Genomic DNA, 17,754 nt, shown 5'->3' on the forward strand with positions numbered 1-17,754 from the left:
ACATTACTTTCTATGTGCTACTTACTGATAATTAGATTGCCTTTATCTTTAGCAGAGTTATTCAATCCTAGCGTCAAGGCTTAGTATCCTAAATCAAAGAAGATTTTTGACAATGCTTAGACGATAAACGAAAAGCCAACGAAATTAAAGTTAGTTTATCGGTATAGCTGATTCAAAATGCCATAAATGAAAGCGTAAATATTATTAGCAAATTATTTGTTAAAAATGTGTGTTATTTACATATGTATCTTCTTCATCGATTTACGAAATTTTAACATCCGTAAACTGCTGTTGCCTTAATTTATCTTTTACTGAATATTCATTATTAGCATATATACATATATATATAGATATGTTTTGAAATAACAAAATGATACTAGGACATTGGTATTTTTAAGAAAATACTACAGTAGAGACATTTAAAATTCCCAATTAATTTAATGAAACATAAAATTTATGACTGTAAGTCTTTGATGTAGCACATTTTCTTGAACTAAAATTTAATTGCTGGCTTAAAGTTAAAATGATTTGTCCTTTCTATTCGTTTTTAGGAAGATGCTTAAATTTTGATATATAACCTGCAGATGAAACCAACTGTAAGAAGTAAAATTTGTTACATATTCTAAAACTAGTACTTCAGGCTGCAAAAATGACCTTTAAAAAATTGAAACGCTGTGAAATTTCTCTTTTTTCCTGAAGATTTATCTACAAGACAAATATTTCCAAACTTCAAAAAGAACACCTACGACAACAAATAGAATTTCGAGTTGGTCAGTTCGCATACATGGCAGGTATGCCATCGTTATTCATAAAGTCGGAGATCTTTCAAAAGTCACACGCTCAGTTCTAATAATACAGCGGTGCATTATACAATGAAATAGCCGATATTTACCTATATAATACAGTACATAAACCAGGCAAATATTACATAACACTTTCATTGGAAGCTCTGGTTAGCTCTGGTTTCACCAGCACGTTTATGCGTACGTGACAAGGTTACACAAGAATGATTTATATAATCATAGATTAACAGATTTATCCATTGGCATTAATTTAATAACCGATATTGTACAATGTTTAAATTTAACAGCATTAAAATAGTAAGAACCTAAATACCAATGTTATTATAATATAATACATAAGAATTATAATTGCGATCGTTAGGTCAAACAAAAAATCGGACGTGAAGTGAACAGTAGGCTTGCAAAATGGTATGTATAATATAATCGTTAAAACATACTGAATTCAATATATATTAATAGGAACTTTTGAAACTATTGGATAGCAACGCTTGACAAAACTTAACAAAAAGTCAAATAACAGAAATAACGAATTCCAAAGGTGATTCAGGACGGAAAGTCTTATGAAATGACAAAATCAAAACCTCGAACAAATCTTATGAATGGGAAACTTTTATATTCCTGAATAGGTACAGGCATTTCCTTATCTAATAAATGGTGGATTAAACCTGTTCTATAACTAGCTAAACCTGTCACTTGTACGACAGTTGCATTGAATTACATTATATTGACAACACTATGTGAGCAAAACAAACAGATATAATAGGTGAAAATGTCAAATAGGGTTACAGCTGTAACATTTCTAATATATGATGCTTTACTTTAACCTTAGATAGATTTGGCTATTATTGTTTTTTTAATGATTTTTTTGTTTATAAAACTCTTCAACTTTTTCGGTTCTTTTGTTTACAAAGGTTTGCTTTTATTGTTCCTGATTGTTTTTGGATGAAGATAAATCCATAAAGGTGCTTTAGATGCATGAAACTATAAAGTAACTTTTTATAGCACTGGATCGAAACTCTCAGTCCCCGATTATATATTCACTTCTGTTACTTTGATACTAGCAGGATTTATAACAAAACGTTCTCAAATTGTTCGTTTATAAATTCTGAAATTATTTATTAACTAAGGTTTCAACTTCCCCAAGGAAAGGTGACCTAAGATGAATTTGGCAATACAAATGTCTTTGTGCCCATATTGCTCTTCCGTTGTCTGGGGTCGAATTCATAATTAGCTTTTAAACATTTGGCTTCGAGCGGTACTGGTGAAGGTAAATCCAGAAAAGTGGTTCGGATGAAAATAAAATCATATAGTGTAATCTACATTTTTCTGAACAGTTTTTTTATTAAGTGCCGTGATCTCAACTGATGTATAAATATCACTATTGTTTTGCTTTTGTTTAATTTTTCTTAAAATGGATAATTATCTACATGTGATATAAACCTGTATCGGGTTAACAACTCAAGCAGATTAATCAACCATCAATATAAAAAAAAAACGAAGATGTGGTGTGATTGCATATGAGACAACTCTCCACAAGAGACCAAACTGACACAGAAATTAACAACTATAGGTCGCTGTACAGCCTTCAACAATGAAGGTTTTTTTTTATGTGCAACTACTCTAAAACAGTGACAAATACTCATTGAATGTGACACGTTTGTTTCATCAATATAATCAGTCATAAAAGAGGGACGAAAGATACCAAAGGGACAGTCAAACTCATAAATCTAAAACAAACTGACAACGCCATGGCTAAAAATGAAAAAGACAAACAAACAACAGCACACACGACACAACATAGAAAACTAAAGAATAAACAACACGAACCCCACCAAAAAACTAGGGGTGATCTCAGGTGCTCCGGAAGGGTAAGCAGATCCTGCTCCACATGCGGCACCCATCGTGTTTTTCTTATGTGATTATTTTTATAATATTGCAAGCTTGTTCATATCGTTTATCAAAAGTATTTTTTTGTTTGTGAAGTATTTGTTTATACTTATGCTACTGCATAGTTTATGATCAACTACAAATACTTCTTTTAGAACACGCCATTCGATATTTTTTGTTGCAAAAGCCTTACATTTGTAGTATTTGGAGCAATATTTCAATCTAGTATGGAAATATGAACGGAAAGATTATACCCCCCTTAAAATTTGATTTATTTGATAAATAGACAAAGTAAAGCACAAAAGTCCAAGATTGTAAGGAAAAATTTAGGCAAAAAATGCACATCAGCATGTTGGAATACAGCTCTGATCGATTATCCAATAGGCTAAACAAACATTCATCAAATATACCCGCCTTGTACTTTTTAACGCCACATGAAAGTTTCATTTACAAAAAGACTGATCAATGATGCTCGAATCAAAAAGTTAAAAAGCCTAACAAAGTACGGTTGGATAGCATTTGGGATTAAAAGACAATCCAAAAGAATTATCCAAATACAGCTACGGTGAGCTATATTCCCGGGTTGAAAATCCTTAGTTTTATGAACATTTCAAAGGAGTCCCATCTCTTAAGATATGTAGAACAGTCTAAGTCCTCTGACATATGTCCTTCCTAAATTTCCTAAGTTCTTTCTAAGGTTGTCGCCCTTTGTTTGGTAACAATAAACAAACAGTGACACTTGAACAGTTTGTTACAGGCATTGCTGTGATTGTTAATCTTTTTTCCATAGCTAACACAATACAAGTTATGCCTATTGTCTCCTTTTTTTTATTGTTCATTCTGAGCATTGACATGCTTGTACACGTTTGTTTGCTAACAAAATGCCAACAATGTATGTTGTATTCTCCTTTTGAACAGTTGATCATGATTCCAAGCGTTGACATAGACACTCCTCTCTGTTTGTATACACAATACAATGTATATGCTCTTCTTTACATAAAAACCCCTTCATTTACGATATTGAATAAGTAAAATTCTTCTTTGCAAACAAATAACGTGGAAAGTCTGTGGTTTTCTCTAATATAACGAATCGCACATGCAATATTTATTTTAGTTTTCTAGGTGTAGGTCTATATTGTAATCAATGCTGCTATAGTGAAATGTATCATTATATTGGCAAGGGACATTAACTACTCTGTAGTAATCTTATTTTATTGATAAATGTTATGATATAATCTATACACTTAGTGCAGAAATGTCAGTAGTGATGTCGCTTTAGTGTCATAAACATATCTGAATTGACATTGTGACCTTCAATAGCAATTGTACAAAAAAAAATTTCAAAATTAGACACCAAAAAAATAGTTTTGCCCACAGGATCTTTTTTGTAGCAAAATAGCATTATTGGATAGGGCAGGTGATTTCTCCTTATCATCAATGACAATAATTTTTAAAGACTATCTGCGGTTTATACGTATCAACAGGCATACAAAAGGAGATAAATTTGTCAAACACGATTACACCAATTTATGTTATGATAATATTTAGATAGTTGTAAATATATTAAAATGTAATGTGACAGAATGATAAATGCTTATGTATTTCCGATTACAAGTAGTCTTTAATATGGATTTATAATACATTTATGAAAATATATTGTTTCTAAATGAATTTAGTTTAATAAAGAAATTTGTACCACAGTGCATTATTTTGTAACAATAACAATTATATTGTAACAACTTAAGGTTAATAATCGATTGTAATATAACAGGAAACAAATAGACATATTAAACTACAACATTCGTCATAAAACAAAAGTTGCTCTATATATAAGCAGCAATGTCCTTTTTACATCTTTTATACGAAAAGTGAAAATAGAATGGTAAAAAATTGGAATTCATTCAAAGATGTTAGCGAAATTTATCATTGTTTTAGATTGAAGAAAACTCTTGCAAAATACTGTTCCAATAGATAAAATATATTTAAATATGAAGACAGATTTATCAAAAATAATTGCCTTTTCTTGCCTTTTTCAGGCCACAGCACTTTGTGCGTTGGGTTTATTGTTAGTAGTCGTTTCCGTTTTTTCTCAATCACTGAATCAACACAGAGGACGTAAGTATTCTTGTAAAACAGGTTAAATTACAATGTTAAACACCTGCCTACTAGCCAGCACTTCGGTGTTACCATTGATATGTTCATAACTATAAATTAACTGTTTATAAAACTTTTTTGTTTTGTTTTGAAATACTAAGGCTTTTCTACCTCAGTAATAGATTACCTTAGCTGTATTTGGCTAAATCTTTAGGAATTTTTGGTCATCAATGCTCTTAAGCTTTGTACTTTATTTGGTCTTTTTAACATGTTTTGGTTCGAGTGTCACTGATGAGTCTTCTGTAGACGAAACGCGCGTCTGACCCAAATATAAGATTCAATCCTGGTATCTATGATGAGTTTATATAGTATTCGTATAAATTAATCAGTGCTTTAAAAAAACTATGTTTCTGCTGATTGAAATCACAAATCATGATAATGATTTTTCATCAAAAGCGTGGAGCGTCTGTAATATGTTTTTTTATTCAGTAAACAGAATTATGGAGAAAAAAAGCAATAAAGAAATGAAATTACCAAATATTAAGTACAATACATATAAAGGCTATAAAGAGCATGTGTCGCTCATCTGTATATATTTGCATCTCCAACATTTTAAACTTGAATGCAATTTAATACCAAAATAATTGTTTAGTTGCTGTTGTTTTGCTGAGAATTTCAGCTGTTTACCGTTTCTGCTTATTTTTCACAGTACTCGAGACAAATGGCAAAAATTTAAAAATTAATCTGAATATGTGATATGGCATTCTGTAGATTATGTTTTGATAATAATCTTTCCGAGAACAGTTTCTTCCTTTTTATGATAACGTTTTGTTAAAACACACTAAACGTGTCGAAAACTGTCATTGATGGCAATAGCTTGTAAAAAACATGTGATAATTTTATAACCAACAAGTAGATGGATCTTATCATTCTGAGCGGATTTTTTTTCAGTTGTTTATAACTTTTTATGTCAATCTTTTTTTTCTGATGATGTTTGATTTTTACAGCTTCTACCTATGTATTATAGTTTTCGAGATGATCGTGTGAAAAGCAATTAGGAATATCTTTATCAACTTAGGTTTTTTGCCCAAGCAGACATCACTGTATGTTATAGTTTTTCATACATACCATAGGGATCGTTCACCTCAAACTTGTTTTTTTTTAAATTTTATTGGAGATGTTTTTGAGAAAATTTACAACAGCAGAAGCTAGGTAATTGCTCATCTGGCCATATGTTCAGTGAAACAAAAAGGGACAAAGATGACAAGGACGTGTTAGCATGTGATGTTGAGAGTTATATACAATATTATATCACTCTCCACACTGAGAAAATTTTCATTCAGAACTAGTAATTAGTGTTGCAGAAAGGCAATCATCAAGTAAATAAAAAGGAAAATAAATAGGGCAAATGGGATTCATATTAACAACTAGCTGCGGAACCGTAGCTCTTAGGTCCTTATGTTTTTTTTTAACTATTTGCGGACCATAGAGCTACGGATTTTTCCTATTTCAAAACGTTCGGAAATGCGACCCAGGTTCAGGTCGCACTTATTTCTCAAAATAATATTGTTTATAATCCATGCAAAACTTGTCAATATATATAGTTCGTTTCGTTAGATATTTTTCTAGGATATGACGTACCTATTTATGTTTAAATATTCATTTCCTAAACACTATTGTCTAATTATTTCCATTTGTATACATTCTCCGCCTATTTTATTCGGCCATATTGAATCTCGTCGTGACGTCACGAGAAACAAGAAAATATAGTCAAAAAATAACATAAGGACCTAAGAGCTACGGTTCCGCAGCTAATTAACAAACATATATTTTAATCCCTCGAGAACTGGATAGTTTCTGCAGGTATATTAACAACACAAAACATAAAATTCTGTATACTTTATGGAACAGAATGTCAGGCACATATCAATTGTACTACACCAGATGCACATTTCGACAATTATTGTCTGCTATATGTATTATTGAGTGTAGTTCATAAAGGAAACGTAATATTAAATGTATATTCCCTCTTTCTTACTGTTAGCAGGAAAATAACATATATTAAATATATTACAATTTGTACAATTAATCTTTTCTTTGAAAAATTTCAGCATGGCAAGTTGTTTTTAAGATCCCAGCTGGTAAGAGACCAACAGGATACAACAGTATAATGGATTTTTGGAAATCGGCTGTAGCATACAATGATGGCAATGTTCATGCAATGAATGATTTCTCGTCTTCCAGTGAAATTTACAAATCCAGTATTCTGAATAATTGGGCATTACAAAGTATATCGGCCGTAAGTTTTTGTCGTGTATAGTTTTCTGTTTATTTGACAAAATAATATGTGAGCTATTTTTTGATAATGTATAGAAAATGATCGTTTGAAGAGTTAATTCTATACTGCGCTAGCTTGCTAGTACAGCAGTTTATATCATAAAACAACTATTTTTTTCGCAATATTCATTGCATGACCCATGTTATTGTTTACATATAAAATGTAACGTGCGTTATTGATATTGCACTCGTACAATACAGTATAAGGGTTATAAAAGGCAAACATTTTCATGGAATGCCTACGCCAACTTTAGATTTAAAATTTATAATAAATTCCCAAATGTTATGCACATATACTACCACTTCAACTCAGTGACGTCATTCCGTACAATAACTTCCATTTCACTTTAGACGGATAGGAAGTCATTATATATCAGTTGTTCCCCAAAAAGTTCTTCACAGTGAAGAAATACTATGGAAAAATAAATGCCATTAAGAACAAATTCTTCCATTTGGCAATTATATCTCTGTGTTGAACGACAACCAACGAGAAAGAAAATTTATTTTGTTTTATATTATTCATATAAATGTGTGGATCCTTTAACAATTCACAAAAAAAAAAACTAGCAAATAAAGGCAACAGTAGTATACCGCTGTTCAAAACTCATAAATCCATAGACAAAAAACAAAATCGGGGTAACAAACTAAAACCGAGGGAAACGCATTAAATATAAGAGGAGATATTTATCATATTAATGTCGTTTATCACTTCATTTATAACAAAGGAGCTGTCAAATGTAAGCATACCCGGTTAAATGTAACGAAAAAAACCAAACTTGCCAATAATCTCATCAGTAACAACTTTTCAATATTTTAAATCCATTGGTTTAAAGATTTTCAAGTTTCAAAATACAGCTAGTGCCAACAATCGCTCGTCGTAATACCCAAAATTAAGTTAAGAATTGTTGAAGGACCCTCTTAAAAATTGAAAATCTGCTTTATTAGATACAATTATCTCAGTAACTAGGAATAGTATCATCAATGGTTGTCAAAATATAATCATTTTTTTTTTACTATTTAGGTTAGATTATCAGCTTATAAAAACAACCAAGAACAGGGGTTTGTCGTATTTGATGCTATGGGAAAAGGAAAGAATGACTGGTTGGATTGCGGAAACATTCTAGATTCATCATGGACAGATATAACATCAAAAACAAAAAACTTTTGTGCATTCGAGTAGGTCGCTTTATTTTGGCGTATAGTATTAACTGATAGAAGTTTTCAATTATATCATGGGATATATTTTGGATTTTGCATACGATTATAAGTTTAGTACAGCGTTAGAAGCTGAGAACAAGTGAACTCACACAGAATATTTAACATATATTTTTGATAACTTATAACGAGGTTTTAAGTTAAAATCGAGACATTGCTTAAAATAATCGTTATTTGAAAGATTTTGTTTAATAAATGTTCAAAAGCAAATAAAAACTATTAACGATATTGAAATTTTTCAAGATTCAATCAAAAATCCGGAAAATTTGCTAAGAATAGTAATTAAGAACATGACATGCTTTTGTGCTTTTATTTTTTCCAAATATAACTAATGATGACACACTTATAGCAATACTATCATGGCAATTGGAAACAAAAACTCTACGTTTGCATAGACATATTATACTCTAACAAGCTAACGAAAACAAAAACCACAAAAAAATGAGTGATCCCATACAGCAACAATAACTGGACTTCCGGCGCCTAGCCAAATGTAATGGGATCGAGAACGTTTGTGATCAGTCAACCTCGCCCTAGACTTGGACAGTAGTGTAACGCACAACATTATAACTTTTGTCATAATTACTTGTTTTATTACTGTACACTGTTTGTTTTCCTGTTTCATTATCCATTTTTGAAAGTCTCGGTTAACTTCATCATGTCGAACAGAAACAGGATTTTAATTTCATAACGTTTGTTTGTCGTTAAGTCTGAGTTGACATCAAGATTAAACATTAGAAAAAAAAATCAGAATCGTTGTTTTGTAACTTTTTTCTAATTGGCTTACATATGTTTGAGATCCTTTTTTCTATGAAATTATGTTATAATTTGAAGATAATTCAAGTTATTCAAATAAAATTGAGGTCAAATCGAAGATGTATTGAAGAGACAACAACCCAACCAAAAGGCAAAAGTACAATTGTTTATAATACTGGGCCTTCCAACTGAATTCTGAAAGTTTAAAACAAAAGTTAGGCAAAACAGTTTTAATAATTAGCATTATATATGAAAAATATATTTAAACACAAACTATTTAAAACGTATCAGTTTGTTTCTTCACATGGCTGCTGAATGTTCTAAATGCCTCTAATTTGTCATCGTTTGTTCATTTATGTTGGGTTCTTGTAAAAAAAAAAAACAATCGTAGATTTAAAACACATACATTTTAATACCAATATGAATATCACTTAAAACGACTCAAATATGTCAAATAAAACGTTTTATTTAACTTTTGTCGCCTCATCTCACTTCAACATATATCTTTAAATAACGTATAATACTGTAACAATATGATAAACCATTTATCCTGGATGGTGCTTCTCTTTTGCGAGCTGCATAGGAAAACTCTAAACATTGAAACAAAAAACATGTACATGGTTGAATAAAATTTCTGTTGAAATTCATACTTACAGTTTGATCAAATAGCTATATGAAACATTTTGTACAACTTCACAATCAATAGCAGGTATTGTTTGACAAAATTGAATTATATTAGAACATTATTTAATGCCTGATTTAAATTTTATAAAATGTATTCATTTATTTCAATCTATGTTTAAACTAAACTAGTCAATTAAATAATGTTTTCGTGTACTAGTAAAACGTTACATTTTGATATTCAATTTTGAAAAGTGTCTTTCCCCATTATTAGGTATGGAAGATCAGAACGTTAGTTCTCCTTTGTTTCACAGTTTTAATATATAAAGGCAACAGTAACAAAGCCTGTTTTCAAAATTCGATGTAGGAAAAAAAACAAATCCAGATTACAAAAACTAAAAACGGTTTTTAAAAAAACATCAACTATAATAGATAACAACCTAATTCTGAATTATATCAAATTATATTACATATTTCAGACCCAATTCAGGTAATACTTATAAGCGACAGGTATTCATCAACGAATATTACAATGGCTGTAGTAACGATGTAGGATGGATCATATTGAAAGATTATGACGCTACACAGGGATGTTCCAGTTGGGATGTAACTACAGATACACCATATTGTTACTACTCCGGAGATTCAACAAATATCAATTGGGAAACTGGTATGCTATAGTTTTCAAAAGAAACTTTTGTATCTCATACCAAGAAAATCTAAATTAAACAAACGGGACATTTTCACCCTTCAACAAGATGGATCATTCCTAGTTTTGTGGTTTTCCTTATAGAACAAAGTTAAGAAATACTTGTCAGGCACACATTTTATTCATATCCCTCACAAACTACAGCAAATGATTCCGCTACTACAATGATAGTGTGTCTTTTTTTAAGTTTTGTGAATCAGGTCAGTCTGTAGGGCTTAAGTTAAAACAGCAAATACGTGAATGACTTTATCATGCACTGTCATGGACTGCTGAAAAAACATGATAGTAGAAAATTATACAGGTTGTTATTTTACACTGATGTTTCAGATTAGGGTAAAGTTTTGGTATCATTAAAATGTTTAAACCCGCTGTAATTATTTGCACCTGTCCTAAGTCAGAAATCTGATGTTCAGTAGTTGTCGTTTGTTAATTTGGTACATAAGTGTTTCTCAATTGTCGTTTTAATATAGATTAGACCATTGGTTTTCCCGTTTGAATGGTTTTACACTAGTAACTTTTATGCCCTTTATAGCTTGCTGTTCGGTATGAGCCAATGCTCCGTGTTAACGAAAGTACTTTGAACTGTAATGACTTAGTTTTACAATGTGTGACTTGGATGGAGGGTTATTTACAAGTATTATAATTCAGTAAAAATATGTATTTTGATTTTTCAAGAAAATGGTTGCGTTTATTTTTACTCATTTTTATTGTTATTTTTATTTTAAGGTAATCGACAGAAAGCCGACTCATTTGTTGTATCTGTTCTTGGTAAGTACTGAGTCCAACATTTGAACCGCACACAATATCTTTTGAACATCATGAAGTGCATCCTTTTGCATTCGTAATAATTGATTTAATTCTTTGTTTATTTGTTTTTTTTTACTTTTTAAAAATCTGCATAGTTATACTTAAAAATACAGATAAGTATAATTTAAAATTGTAAATGGAAATCGGGAATTTTTACGTTTTCTGAATTTGTATTATAGCATGGGATATGGTTTTCAAAGGAGCAGAAGGTGTAGTGCCAACTCAAGGATCTCTAGTAAACCTGTGGACGGGCTCAGACTTAGTAAACGATGGCAATGTCGCAGCACAGTCTCTCACATGGGCCCCTGGATTAGTGTACAAATCTCGGGTTGTAGAGAATTGGGAAAGCTATCCAGGATTCTTTATTGAAAGTGTATGTTAATTTTTATCATTACATATTAAATTTGCCATAGTGTTGATAAAGCTAGAAGCGTGGTATATATATGATTATAAAAACACAGACTGGGAACAGTATTTGACATATTTGGTGACTTGTAATAGCTTGTTAGTAAGGTTTCATTGTATAAGCGTGTTAGTAACCTTTAAAGAAACTGTTGTAACATGATGCCATGATGAGCAATCAAAAGAACCGTGGTGCTTATCCATCATGCTTAGAATAGAATTTAAAAAATATTCAGTTCATGAAATAGTTTTATATAATTCTCTCTGCTGCAGACCTTTTTTGTTTGAATATTTTTGGGTTTCGGTTACCAGAAACATGGTCTTGTTTTGTCAAGGGGTAGGGGAGTACTTATTGCAATTTCTGTTTTCTTCTACAAAAATGATGTGCATTTCGAAAAACTGCGTATGGATCAACAAAGCGTTAGCAATATTTTAGATTCAAGATTTATTTACATATCGTTACAGGTAAAATATGCTTACTATACCTCAGGTTTAGAAGTGGCTTACACAGTGTTTGATGCCAGAAATACCGACAAGAACGGATGGTTTGACATCAGTAACATACTGTATTCGTGTTATCATGATATCTTGTCATACAGTACAATGGTGGGATCCAGTATTGTTGGGTATTATTACTCTTTATTTATAGTTTGACATCAGTAACATACTTTATTCCTGTTTTAGTGATATCTTGTCATACTGTTCAATGGTGGGATCAAGTATTGTAGGGTATTCTTTATTTATGGTTTGACATCAGCAACATACTTTATTTCTTATGGAGCAAAAATACTGTAATCTGATTGGTTAATTACCCCGGTGTAAATAACGGCCCACCCTTGTTCATCCCGGAATAAATAAAAATTTGCCAAAAAAAAAAATAATTTAAAAATTAAATTTTTCCAAAATTAAGAAATAAAAAAAAGAATAATAAAATGTCAAAAAAAAAAAAAAATGAAAAATAAATAAATTTGAGGACAAAATTTGAAAAAAAATTGAAAAAATTAAAAAAAAAAATTCTCCCAAAAAATCAAAAGAACATAATGTTTTTCTGATTTTTCCCAAAAATAAAGAAAAAAAGTATTTGACAATGCGCAGCAATATTGACTTTGAAAAAATGACACACTGGAAATTTTTCATTACCATATTTTAATTTTACATCCTGGTTTAAAAATGAGTAAAGGAATTATTCATAAGAAATAAGATCGTTATCTTGGTGTAATCAGGGGTGTACGGAATTTTACATCGTTGTTGAAAATTCATACACCCATTCGGCTGCGCCTCAGGGTGTATGAATTTTCAACAACGGTGTAAAATTCTGTACACCCCTGACTACACCAAGATAACTAATATTATTCCTGTCATAGTGATAACCTCTAATACAATACTATGGTGGGATAAAAAAAAACCTCTATCAAACACGCAAAAAGTAATAAGGAATAACGTTGGATATAATTGATAGGATTCAAATATTTTTTTTTTAATTTCTTGTACCTTCCTATAGGTTGTAGATGTTTTGTGTCTGTCTCTTCTGTATTTTTTTCATAATTTTATCTCTCAACTAATGTTTTGAAAAATTAAAGGGATGACGTTTATAAAACAAACAAAATGCAGAGACAAAAGAGGTTAGACTTGGCATTAAGAATGCTCGTTTATCTTTAAACGGGACCCGCTGTTGTGTTTGTTTAAGTGGTAATATATCATTGAAAAATCCTCAATGTCAACCTTGCACGGGTTTAAGATACTTACACAAAATGCTAAAATTCTAAAACGTCTCAATACTAAAAAGAAAATTTACGAAACGCGCTTCTAGTGTAAATACAAAATTTAATCCTGCTATCTATGATGAGTTTATTTACAACCTCTGGGTCGATGCCACTGCTGGTGGAGTCTTAATTCCCCTAGAGTACCACCAGCCCAGTGAATTATCATTGATATAGTCATATTTATAAATTAACTGTTTACAAACAAATTTGAATTTTTATAAAACTAAGGCTTTTCTACCTCAGGAATAGATTACCTTAGCTGTATTTGGTCAAACGTTTTTTTTAAGGAATTTTGGTACTTAATGCTCTTCAACTTCGTACTTTATTTGGCCTTTTTAACCTTTTGGGATTCAAGCCCTGCTGATGAGTCTTTTGTAGACGAAACGCGCGTCTGGCGTAAATACATAATTTAATCATGGTATTTATAGTGAAGTTGATTATTACTCACTTCCTTTCCGAGAAATCGTTTCCTCCCTTTTTTTGTTGTTGACTTGTATAACTTTTCTTACAATTTACCCATAAATATCAAATTTTCAAAACTGGAAAGCACTTTTAAACAGTTTTTGAGATTTAAATATGAACTTTTAAACGTTTCATTATTGTTGAATTTTTTGTTTGTTTGTTACAGCGATGGTACACGAAGTTTTGCTCTTCATAAGGAATGGGGAGGTTGTCCGAATGACAAAGCCTGGATGGAAATTTTAGATGATCCAAACGGGGGCACACCGTGTAGTTGGGACAAGAACGTGAAAACCAGACCATACTTCTTGTATAGTAATACTGGCCAGTGGGCCTTATGTCAGGCTAGTGAGTAAATGTATTCCTTAATTAAAATTTATTGTACTGGCTTAAAACTAGTTACTCACGATAATAAATGAAAGTATTCACTATCTTCAAGATCAATTCTATTGTATTGTATGTAAAAGTATTTTTCAGCACTGAATTCATATTCTTTTTCAAGTGTTAAATATTATGTTAACATTATTGTATTTGTCCAAGATCTGTCTATACGATTCAATATAGTCACATCGTCACATTGTCACATCAAATGACGTCTCTAAACAAAATATAATATATAAAAACAGATGGCTTTACTTCCAACAGAATTTTGTTTTGGTGGAGAATATTCATCTTTTACCGTTTTTATGAATAATCTGTCGAAATTACAGTATTGATCCATCATACAATGGTTTAGATCTGTTGCTGTTCCTATGCATTTACATCTGAAATTATATTATGAAAATATCAATCGGGTAAATATTTATAAATGATGCCATGACATGCATATACATTGTTTTTGTAGATGGTGCATGGAATGAAAACCAGTTTCCGTCTGCCGAGGTGTTGGCTGTTTTTGTAAAAGGTACATTGTGAAAAGGTTTAAAAAAGGTTGGGAATGGAAATGGGGAATGTGTCAAAGAGACAACAACCCGACATAAAACAGACAACAGCAGAAGGTCACCAATAGGTCTACAATGCAGCGAGAAACTCCCGCACCCGGAGGCGTCCTTCAGCTGGCCCCTAAACAAATATATATACTAGTTCAGTGATAATGGACGTCATACTACACTCCAAATTATATACACAAGAAAGTAAAATAAAAAATAGGTATACCTCAAAATGCATATCATTATCGATACAGGATTTCTAAATTTAATGTCCATAAGAAGATATCTTCATTGTATGACTTGATACGTAAACACTCATTTATGATATCCAATAATAGCTCACAAAAGGTATGTGTATGGCATGCAATTGATTGAACAACTACATGTTATATTTGATGATAAATTGTACACAAAAAAGGATTAATAAGATTACTCGTACATAGAAAATAGACGTACAAACACAGACAAACAAAGACAAAAACTGCTGGGGTTGAATACTTAGTTTAACATTCGCAAACCATCCTTGGCCATTTAAATTAGCTAGGTTATGTCTTATTATAAAATGGCTAATATATTATACCGCTGCTCAATAGTAATAATTTGATTAATCCAAAGCAAATCCGGCTAACAAACTAAAACCGAAGGAAACACATCACTTATAAGAGGAAAGCAATAGAACAACAGAAACACTGAACTTCAGCAAAAGCGAACGCCAACATACACAGAAACGGACAGTACAAAACGACTTCCATATTCCTGACCTGATACAGACATTTTATGGCTCTCAAAATCTTCCGCTTATATGGCATTGTTAAAAATACCGCCAAAACGACAACACTACGTGACAGGAATAAAGCAAAAACCGACGCAAGAACAATAAGCACAGAAAAATACATAAATAAATAAATAATATATCAGTACAATGAAGCACACCAAAAAATGTCTGCACAGTGCTTACTACTATACGGGAAAGTAGCCACACAAGATAGTTGAATTCCGCCGTTCAAACATTGGCAATGAACTAACTGATTTAATTTATAAACAGATCAATGTTTAAGCCTTCTATACAAGACACTGGCACATAAAGCTAAACTGTCTGCTTAATATGTTCTTCTAGGATGGAAAATGGTAATGAAAGTTGCTCACGGCCAATCTTTAGGAGGTGCTAGTGGTGTGCACGATTTATGGACTGGCACATACACGATGAATGAAGGCGATTCCAGTGCTTTGTCCTTCAATGCTGGCACAAAAACGTTGAAACACTCTATTATTGACAATTGGGGAAACAACTATATATCAGCGGTAAGTTCATTGTTGTCATGTCAATACTAGTATTTTTACACATTTGGAAATAAAAATTCATAATGAAAAGCAAAAAACAGGGGAATTGTCTGAATCTTTTTGCACCGACGAATCAAGTACAAATTACAACTAATAAGTAAAAAAAACATTCCAAAATTCACTTGTGAACACCAAGTATTCATGGGGGCTACTCATGTTTCACCTCACTAATATTAAATTATAGGCCTTTAAATATTTTCGAGTGTAAGTTCAGACAAGTTAAAATCATAGGTCCGAAAAGTACACAATATGATAGTTGAATGTAATGTATGTATACTATCATCTATGAATACACCAGTTTCTCTAACTTGTAGATTAAATTGGTGAGAACGAATCCATGACATTAAGCTAACATTGAGAGCATCTTGTTATCTCACTTTTTTTATGAATATGTTATGATTATCTTGGATATCGTTTGGAAGATAGTCACTGTACGAAATATGGGACTTACGATAAAACCAATATAGAAACTAAAACTTACCACACCTTGAATAAAACAACTTGGACAAAAAAGTAACAAAAACAATACAATAATTAAAAACCAATTGTTCAGAGAACAATTGAAGGTCTTTCCACCAGTTAATATCTATTTTGATATTAAAATATTAAAAATCAGTCTAAAATGTCAGTTCATATGGCTTTATGATGCATAGATATGAATTAAAAGCAAAGGTCAAAATCTAGAACGTCAAATTAACCTATGACCTTGACCTCGATTTCAAGGTCACAAACTTAGGATCTCAAATCAAAAGACCCTAGGTTTCTAATATGTATGGTTAATAAGTTATATCACTTTACACATAATTTTAGATATGATAGGGGCAAAAACTCCCATTCATTGTCTAGGCACCCTTTCAACTAAAATTATTAAGTTACGACATGTCGCAACTATCAATTTAGTCAAAATAATTTGTCGATATCTTATACGGTTTCTGGAAATGAGTGGAAATAAGCCTAATTCAAAAATAAAAATATGACCTTGACCTTTGACCTTGACCTAATTTTCATTTTTTTGGACCAAGGACCTCAAATCAAAAGATCCTAGGTCTCTATCACTTATAGTGTTCCAGTTTTAAATACATTCCAAAATTTCAGATACAAAAGGGGAAGTAACTCTCATATGGAGCGTTCATATTGCTTCGGTCGAAATTGGACAAATCATGTGAAGGATATAACGAGCAATTTTATAAAATAAATTTGTCGTAATCTTTTACGGTTGCGAAGGAGTTGTGGACACAAGGAAAACAGTGTTTGGGGAGATAACTCCTACAAAGAAAAGTATTCGGTTACGCAGGGTAAATTTCAAAAGCGCATAATATGTTCGATATCATATACCAAATATCTAAGCGACATATTGCGAAACAAATATTTATCGCAAGAACAAAATTAGGCGGAAGAAAAAAAAATAATCAGAAGAAAAACAATAGGTCTTTCCACAGAAAAGTGGAAAGACCTAATTAAACTTAAACAAAAACAAAATAAAACAACACTAAAATGAAACAGAAAATATCTAAAACTTACAAACTGGTGTTAATGACGACGAACAAAAACAATCAAATATGATAAAAAACTAATCAAAGAAACCAGGCATATTATTCGGACACCAGACACGCGTTTCGTCGGCTCACAAA

General features: G+C 31.4%; 1 protein-coding gene across 2 annotated transcripts in view; it reads left to right on the top strand.

The window, feature by feature from the left end:
• The first annotated feature begins 1,140 nt into the window (after positions 1-1,140).
• LOC143067934 (uncharacterized) overlaps positions 1,141-17,754 on the top strand; it is a 32,246-nt gene continuing 15,632 nt past the window's right edge. For both annotated transcript variants that reach the window (XM_076241575.1, XM_076241574.1), the window contains exons 1-11: positions 1,141-1,211; positions 4,727-4,805; positions 6,896-7,083; positions 8,143-8,297; positions 10,193-10,383; positions 11,149-11,190; positions 11,409-11,602; positions 12,097-12,257; positions 14,023-14,201; positions 14,698-14,757; positions 15,900-16,084. In XM_076241575.1, coding sequence (XP_076097690.1) covers positions 1,209-1,211; positions 4,727-4,805; positions 6,896-7,083; positions 8,143-8,297; positions 10,193-10,383; positions 11,149-11,190; positions 11,409-11,602; positions 12,097-12,257; positions 14,023-14,201; positions 14,698-14,757; positions 15,900-16,084 — 1,437 coding nt within the window. In that variant the 5' untranslated portion in view covers positions 1,141-1,208. The remainder of the gene's footprint in view (positions 1,212-4,726; positions 4,806-6,895; positions 7,084-8,142; positions 8,298-10,192; positions 10,384-11,148; positions 11,191-11,408; positions 11,603-12,096; positions 12,258-14,022; positions 14,202-14,697; positions 14,758-15,899; positions 16,085-17,754) is intronic.

This window comes from Mytilus galloprovincialis, chromosome 3, assembly GCF_965363235.1.
Source record: "Mytilus galloprovincialis chromosome 3, xbMytGall1.hap1.1, whole genome shotgun sequence".
Classification (NCBI taxonomy): domain Eukaryota; kingdom Metazoa; phylum Mollusca; class Bivalvia; order Mytilida; family Mytilidae; genus Mytilus; species Mytilus galloprovincialis.